This window comes from Lathyrus oleraceus, chromosome 4 (assembly GCF_024323335.1).
Source record: "Lathyrus oleraceus cultivar Zhongwan6 chromosome 4, CAAS_Psat_ZW6_1.0, whole genome shotgun sequence".
Classification (NCBI taxonomy): Eukaryota; Viridiplantae; Streptophyta; class Magnoliopsida; order Fabales; family Fabaceae; genus Lathyrus; species Lathyrus oleraceus.
In genome coordinates this window covers 187341181-187349662 of record NC_066582.1, presented here as the reverse complement: position 1 = coordinate 187349662, position 8482 = coordinate 187341181, and the positions used below count along the sequence as shown (strand labels likewise).

Genomic DNA, 8482 nt, shown 5'->3' with positions numbered 1-8482 from the left:
TAACATCGGGATGGGTTGTCCTAACTTGTTTTGAATGTTTTATTATTGGTTGAGAACCATTTTCCATGTAATGTTTTACATGATTGATGAAATTATATCCGCTGTGTTTTATGCAATTGTTTAAGTTTTAAATTAATAAAAGAGCATGACCTCTATATTGTTGAACGGTGTGAATATTTTGTGTGACACCCTTAAAGGGCATAATTACTCTGATGTTGTATTTTGATATTTAATTAAATTATTGGGGTATTTAGAAGGGTGTTACAGTTTCTGATTGTACATTCACTTGATCTTGAGTCCTTTTGTTGATGAGTTATAAGATACTTTCTTTGGTTATACTATCATCTTCAAGGTTGAAAGTTATTGCCATGCGTTGTCATCATCAAAACTTCAGATGCAGATTTAGGAGGACATATTTCTCGCCGATTTGAAAATCAAACTGAATACTCTCCTGTGATATTTAAAAAATCTGAGAGTTATCAAGCTCGAAAACCGTTCACCCTCGATTGACAACGAAGAGAATGTACAGTTCATCATGCTTGAACGAAAAACAGATGACGATTTGAAGGTGATGTGAAGTAGCTTATACCGTTACTCAAGAAAGGGTCCGATTGAAATGGATGCGACGATTCAAAGATCGGCCAAAGATATTATAAGAATGTTGCAACGTCCCGAACCACTTGTTTTTAGTAACATATAATGTTAAGTTTATATAATGTTTATTTTAAAGTTAATTTATGTTGATTTTTTATTTTGTCTATCATTGTTTCCGTTTGTTTATGCTTTGATCTAACATAGTATATTTCGAAGATGCATCTCTTGAATGCTCACTGACAAATGAACTAAGAGGGATACAAAGATTCATCTCCGAATCAACCCTTTTTACATATAGAGAATGTATCTCCGAATCAAATTTTAATATAATAAGGATTTCTCAACATTTTCGTCTTAGTTGTATGTGAAAAAAGACGTGTTCGAAGATACATCTTTATACGTTAGAGAATATTTTAATCTTTTCATGATGGCATGGAAGAACCCCTGCGAATAGAATAGCAACTCCCTTGATTTTGTAGGATACGTTGCTAAGCCTATCCTCATGGTCCATATCCAAAGAGTGAGAAAGAGTAAATTGAATTTGCACTTTTTACATTGATAAATATACATTTCCATTTTGTAAAATACAAAAGTCTTAGAAATTCTTAGCTACATACACTGCCTTCCATGGTCACTCCACTCAACATGTGCAAGTTTATGAGTCATTTTATAATTGAATGGAGTGCTTGTAGGAGACAATTCCTACCCAATATTATCATCAAAATAATTGGCAACTTTGTATAATACCCTCCCCCTGTAAGATTGCAGATAATCCTCTACAGCTACAAATTTGTCTTGTGTAACTTTTCTGTAACTTCAATATTCTGGTTCAGCACAATCAATCATGCTTCTTGTAAAACTTGTGTCTCTTCATTAGTAGAGATGCTTGGAGCGGCACTTTTCACCTTAACTTGAAATGAAACCTGCAAATAATTTGGATACTACGTGTTAGTTTCAGTGTCGTGTACGTGTTTGAGCGTTGTAGCATATGTCTAATGTGAAAAGTGCTTCTCCTTTTTTATCACCTTATCAGAACCAAACACAAGTACATCGAATGGGCGGACACGAGCAGGGTAATTTGGAGGTACCCGATATCGCTTTCCTTCAATGCTGAAACATAATCATAAATGATATTTAAATACGTTTTTCGAGAATTAATACTATACAAGTAAAATACAGTAGCTTGCGTTTATTTAACTTACTCGACGATCCATGTGCCATGTTCACTCCGCAAATCAGTTACGAAGAAGGCACCGTCCTTATAGTAAATTCGAGCATGCGTTGGAGAAACCTTAAAAGAGAAAGATTATTCATCATGATGCATGATGTCAAAAGAAAATAATTAAGCATGGAAACGAGTTTGATTCAAGTGAAGATAAACTGTTCTACCTCGGGCGAAGAAACTGTAATTGAACTATCTGGAGAATCTTCTTGCACTGCACTCCTGCAATTTCATAATATATCAGAAAAGGAGATGAAAGTGAAAAATTATATATATGTTACGAAAATTGAGAATGGAACAATGCAATGTAAGTACGCATACCCAATTATAAAGGGTTTCATTTCATTTTGCATTAAACGTATCGGTTTTGAAAGACCTGTTTCATCTCCGCATGGTAATAAAAACCACCTATAATTCAAACAAGAAGGATAGACATGTATATCAGGTTATCTATGTTATGGTTAAAAATATGTAAAGGTCGATACTCGAACATATTTGGTCGGAGACATACTCTCCGTTAATAGCACGCTCAAGTGCATCATCATCTTCAAACCATTTGCGCAATTGTCCGTTTGCCTGCAAAATGATAAATAAATTCCTATTAGCATTCAGATCACAACAAATCTAATAGATATCGCCGGATACAATTTCTTCTCGGCAACGAAGTATAAAAGTAACTATGTTTGTGCAACATACTTTGTCCGAGAGCCTGCAACTTATTGGTCTGCCTTCAAGTTTTGAACTGCAAAAGTAGCATTTATTGTCTATTGGCTTAGAATTCTAGCACGAATAACCGAGAAAGTCGTAGAGAAAAGTAAAGTAGGCTCTCATCATTACCTATTTCCACCTAAGATCCAATTCAACATAGACGGCATCAATATGTCAACGAAAAACCTCCCTCCAACTCTTCCAGGATGAGGAATACGAAAGTTGGTCAAAAACTGTAGAGAAATAAAAGAAACGATGAATATGCGCAAGGCATATTATATTGAAGATTAAAATTTCCTATATGCTCCATCTTCTGATATATTTGTAGAATTGAAGTTCCTACCTCCAAAGGACCAAGACCAACACCTAGATATGCCTTGTAGGTAGAAGCCATCAGAGCTGCCATTCTAGCCATTCCATGAATAACCGCGACTCGAATTTTTCTTTCACTTTCATATCTGAAAGCATTCATGGGATCGGGAAAAAAACATATGTATCATCAGTCACCTCACGAAAGAGAATATCAAGTTAAACTTTTTCAAAATGATGACAGATTAACTATTGCATCATGGCTGACGTGAAATATGTAAAATATGAAGCACTGACACAAACATAGACACATAATACGACACTGACACATCAACACCAGTAATAATTTGAAAAATTGGAAGTAATTGAATGTGATCACATGTGTCTGTGTCATATCAGACACTGGAAACGTCTCTAATCTGAAGTGTCAGTGCTACGTAGGTTGTGAAAGCATCTCTCAATTCATATCAAGTCAACAAAATAATTATTTTTGTGTCTTGCATATTTGAAAAGTTAACGGTATTTAACCTCCTCAGGGATGAATCAACTTCAATTGGGTTCCCTGATTTAGTACTTTTTTCCCATGCATTGTCCAATTCCCATGCAAGTTGATAACTGTCCTGTAATAATGATTAAATAAGCTATAGTTAGAAAGGGATTTTTGCCTCACTGTTTGAGTATTTGGCTGAGTACTAATCCCCTCCAAGTTCTCTCATAAAAGCCAAGAGAAAAATAAACTCAAATACCGAAATCCTTAGAACCGTGAACAACTTGATATGTACATTAGGTCTGAAAATGTAGGATATTGCAGAAACTAATCAACAAAGTGTAAAAAATTCATATTAAAAGGAGACCGAATGAAGCGACAAGAGAACAGATAAGATAAATATTAAATACCTCAATGGCCATGCATCCTCCTTGGCCCATATTTGGCTGCATGGCATGGACAGAATCACCGAGCAAAGTTACACGACCCTTTCCCCATTTAAAAGTCGGTATCTTGTCATATATGTCACGTCGCAGAATTGCTTCTTCGTCAGTGGCAACTATGAGATCTACCGCATTATCACACCAGCCCTTAAATATCTTGAGCAACCTTTCTTTTTTTCCTGCAATGCAAAAACAATTTAGAGATTAATACAATGGTTTAACTTTTTCCCACATACCAAAGTTCAAAAAGGCCATTCTTCTAACAAATACACTAAAAATGCATACTATTTGGTTCATCGACACCACCGGGTGCTTCTTTGTGAAACGCATACCATTGCATCTTTCCAGCTCCAACATCTGAAGACACAAAGTATTGTTTGTGTCCCAAGAATACTCGGTACCTTCTCAAAGAAAAAAATTGCGTAAGCTTCTAAATATGATATTAGTCATATTAACAAAAATATAAATATAAGTAAAAGAAAACTGATAAATACGGATACGAAACTAATTGCCAACATACCCAACAGAATCAATGTCAGCAGGCACAAAATCTGCAATACCGGTATAACAAGTATAGCCAGAGTAAACAGCTTCTGTTTGTCCAAATAACTCTGTCCTTACCTATTCGCAAAATAATACAGCAACATTAAGATCCTGTTTTGACAAACAAGTTACAAAAAAGTGTTGTGCAATGGAAGAACAAGTAAAACAAACACGAGCTCGATCGTAAGTATTATGCTATGTATTATTGTATTTACTTATCATAAAAACTATTGGCTAATGAATAGGATCAGAGTCAAAGAAAAGTTAACGATACCTTGGACCATATACCGTCCGCTCCAACCAATAGATCTCCTTCATATTTTTGACCATTCTCAAGCTCTACTGTTACCTGAAATCGGCAAGCTTGATTAGAAAAACGCAAATTTCAAATAATAGCTTGCCAATGAATATTCAAGAAGAATGAAATAATAGCTTCAGAAAATAAAGCGTTTTTCTCTAGTTACCTTGTTTCCATCATCTACAAAACTAACAACATTACTGGCATTCATAACGATATCTTCTCCAACTGCACGAGCAAGGATCCCTTGCAAAACCATTCGACTAATAACTCGTGTGACTGGAAGCCCGCGTTCCACTGCAGGAGTGAATGTATCAAACTTAACGTACCTGATAACAAATTAGATATCAATTCACGGCACGAGGTAACATGCTGGAAATAGGTGCAATATCTGTCACAAATGTGGAAACAACTTATGACATGTTCATAAGCTGTTTCCAACTTATTTCTTTAAGCTCTTTAGGATATCATATGAAACGAGTTTATAGCTTGTATAAAAACAGTTTGACTTTATTTTATCTTTGGTTAGTAAAATAGCTTATAGATAAGCACTTACATATTAAGCGCTTATGCTATAAGTGCTTAATTAAGTTGCTTATCTAAACATGACCTAAACCTATAAAACTCCTCTAACATTGAATGCTCCACCAACTCAAGTTTTATACACCAAGTGAAGAAAAAACTCTATATAAACACAATCATTAGAAACATCTAGATGTTTACACTTAGCTTATTTATACCACCAATATACCCAAACAACCTAACTACTTTATGCAAAGCTGAAACAAGATGATCCAGAAATAGAAAAAAATCCCAAAAGTACCAAATAACAATAAATAATCCAAACTAAAAAGCAATTCTAGTCAACAACATTCAAACATGTCAAAATCAATTATACACATCAGAAATCAATTTTGCTTCTCCAAAAAGTAGAAGCAAACAAACACAATAGAGATATATTATGCTTATAAAAATTTCAACATACCAAGAACCAGAAACCCCATCAACAAGGCCATTGATTCTATCACCAGTAATACAACCAACTCTCATAACTTCATCAGCAACATCTGAATCAATAGCTTCCAGAGCAGCCAAAGCATTACTCTGTATCTGAATTGGACCTCTGTATTGTCCCTCTCCTCTCACAGCACTCAAATCCTTCTCAAACACCATCACTTCAAACCCTTTTTTCTTTGCAGCCAAAGCAAAAACCAATCCACCAATTCCACCACCTGCTACAAGTACCCTGAGATTCTTCTTCTCAGCTTGTGTTGAAGAGGAAGGTGGTGCAGTAGATTCAGCCACTGCAGCTTTCACTTTCACATGCATCACAAACACGTTTTTCCTCTGTTTTCTTGTTCTGGTTCTTCCGTATGTATGAAAAGATGAAGAATTTTCAAGTGAAAAGTCTTTGTTAACGGGAATTGAGAAATGGGTTCTTGAGAAAGATGCTGTTGAGGGATTCAGAGAGTTGTAACACAAGGTAGAAGCCATGATTGAGTTGAACAAACACAAAGGTTAGGAACCAATTCAACAAAACACAAGTTCAACTTTCTAAATATGTCTTTTGTTGTGTCTGATCAAATAATCAGAACACAAAGAGTGATTTGCATTTATCAAATGCCTAAGGACCAAAGAAGAAGAGATAAAAAAGAGTGTGAAAAATAGAAGAAACTTGATCATTATTATAAAATAAATAAAATGGAAAAATATTATTAGAGGTTGAGATTTTGACAAGAGATGGAATTAATAATAAAATAAGTAACAAAGAGGGATAATGGGATTGGTGTGGTTAGAAGTTGCAAGCCACAAATATCAGCACCAATATGTCCCTATCAATCTCCTATGTAAGTCTCTATTTTGTACTCACTCAACACTTATTTATCAAAATAATTCTGAATTTTTTTAGTTTTAAATATTGTTAGTGCTTATGCATTTAGACTAGGAAAGAATGAGAGAGAATGAATGTACTTGTATTAAATTATTATTTTACACATGTAATTATATATAATAAGTTATTTATAATTCAAATAACTAATTATAGCAAATTAATTAATTAAATTGGATCATATCATAACATGTTTTTTTTATAATTCAAGTTGCTAAACACAAGTTAATGATTTGAAATATTTTTAATTTCTTTCTCAAAGTTAGAAATTTGTCGATCTTTAATCTTTTGGTGAAAATATCGGTCAATTGTGTTTCATTCAAGCAATTACTCACTTTAAGTTCAACTTGATTTACCTTCTCCCTTAGGAAGTGAAATCTGGCCTCAATGTGCTTACTTCGTGCGTGCAAAACTGGATTCTTTGCAAGATTAATAGTTGACTTGTGTCGATCTTCAGCACCAGAGGTTTCTTTACTTTGACATTCATCTCATCTAGCACAGATCGGATCCAGATTGCTTGACAAGCAACATAAGATCCTGTTATATACTCGACTTCACACAATGATAATGTCACTACAAGTTGCTTTCTCGAACACCGTGAGATTAGGGCACCAAATACTTGAAAGAAATAATCAGTTGTGCTTCTTCGATCTTCCTTATCTCCACACCAATTAGCATCTGAATAACAATTAATCATAATTTTTTTGCTTTCAGAATATCGTGGAATTAGTATTCCACATTTTATTGGATACATTTAGGTATCTCAGTATTCTTCTTGCAGCCTTCGTGTGTGACATCTTTGGTTCATCCATGTATTTGCTTGCCAATCCGACTAAGAATCCTATATCAGGTATGTTATTGCGCACATACCTCATAGATCCTACAATTTGTTTGAAAAAAGTGGCATCGACTTTGTCCTCCTCTCCATGTTTCTCTAGTTTCAAATTAGGTTCGATAGGTGAAGATGCAGGATTTGAATCATTCATCATAAATTTCTTGAGTATTTATTTGACATACTTCTTTTGATGCGGCATCATACCTTGCTTGATAATTTGAAATTCCACGCCTAGGAAATACAACAAGTTTCCCATATCTGACATTTAAAATTCCCTTTTTATCAGCTTCTTAAACTTCGATAAGTTCTCAAGGCTATTTCCAATTATCAGCAAGTCATTAACATATAAGAAGATGGTGGTTATATCTTAAGCCATGACCTGTACATATACATCATACTTAGACCTATATTTGATGAATTCCAATTCAACTAAGTATGAGTTAACTTTCTTGTTCCATGTCATAGATGCTTGTTTGAGATCATAAAGGGCTTTGTGCAACTTGTACACTTTCCTTGCTTCCTCCTGAATCACAAACCTATGAAGTTGTGTGACATATACGACTTCATCTAGGGAACCATTCAAAACTGTTGATTTCACATCTAAGTGAAATATCGACCAACCTTGCTTGCATGTCAAGGCTACCACCAATATGACAGTCTCTAATCTTGTTATTGGTGCATAAACGTCAGAGTAGTCGGCTTCTGCTCTCTGGAGAAATCCTTGAGCTACTAGTCTTGCCTCATGTATTGCAATTGACCCATCAGCATTGTGCTTCATCTTGAACACCCATTTCACTTTGATAGCTTTTGTGTGTGTGTGTGTGTGTGTGTGTGTGTGTGTGTGTGTGTGTATTGGTAATTCGACTAGATCTCGTATATTATTTCTTTTGATAGCTTGTAACTCTTCAACCATAGTCGCCTTCTAGTATTTATTCTTTAAGGCCTCACTGTAGTTGATTGGTTCATCACCTGCAAGTAAAGCGAAATGAACTAAATCTCCATTTGGTGTGACTTCATCCCCACCAACCACTTCACAGTCTTGAAGTCTTGCTAGGAGAACTCTAATTATTTGAGGCCTTTGGCTTGTGCTAGCCATACCCTCTCTATTTTCTGCTTCAACTTTGATTGTGACTGGAATGTTATTAACTCGAATTT

General features: G+C 34.9%; 1 protein-coding gene across 1 annotated transcript; it reads right to left on the bottom strand.

The window, feature by feature from the left end:
- Positions 1-1125: 1125 nt before the first annotated feature.
- Positions 1126-6350, bottom strand: LOC127074453 (zeaxanthin epoxidase, chloroplastic). Its single transcript, XM_051015777.1, has 16 exons — positions 5590-6350; positions 4771-4933; positions 4581-4655; positions 4284-4384; positions 4049-4164; positions 3731-3942; positions 3362-3453; positions 2868-2982; positions 2654-2757; positions 2513-2558; positions 2328-2392; positions 2138-2224; positions 1984-2038; positions 1797-1885; positions 1620-1704; positions 1126-1517 (listed from the first exon to the last, which is right to left on the bottom strand). Exons 1-16 carry the CDS (start codon positions 6096-6098, stop codon positions 1437-1439), a joined length of 1995 nt encoding a protein of 664 aa, XP_050871734.1. The 5' UTR covers positions 6099-6350; the 3' UTR covers positions 1126-1436.
- Positions 6351-8482: the final 2132 nt, after the last annotated feature.

Bases quoted from the DNA above. Each gene is read 5' to 3' on its own strand.
- LOC127074453 (XM_051015777.1), bottom strand. From the start codon at position 6,098: ATGGCTTCTACCTTGTGTTACAACTCTCTGAATCCCTCAACAGCATCT. The intron at 3,454-3,730 runs GTATTTAATATT...TCATTATTACAG, and splicing joins GAGGATGCATGGCCATTGAG to GACAGTTATCAACTTGCATG. The intron at 2,559-2,653 runs GTAATGATGAGA...CTACTTTTGCAG, and splicing joins TGGATCTTAGGTGGAAATAG to TTCAAAACTTGAAGGCAGAC.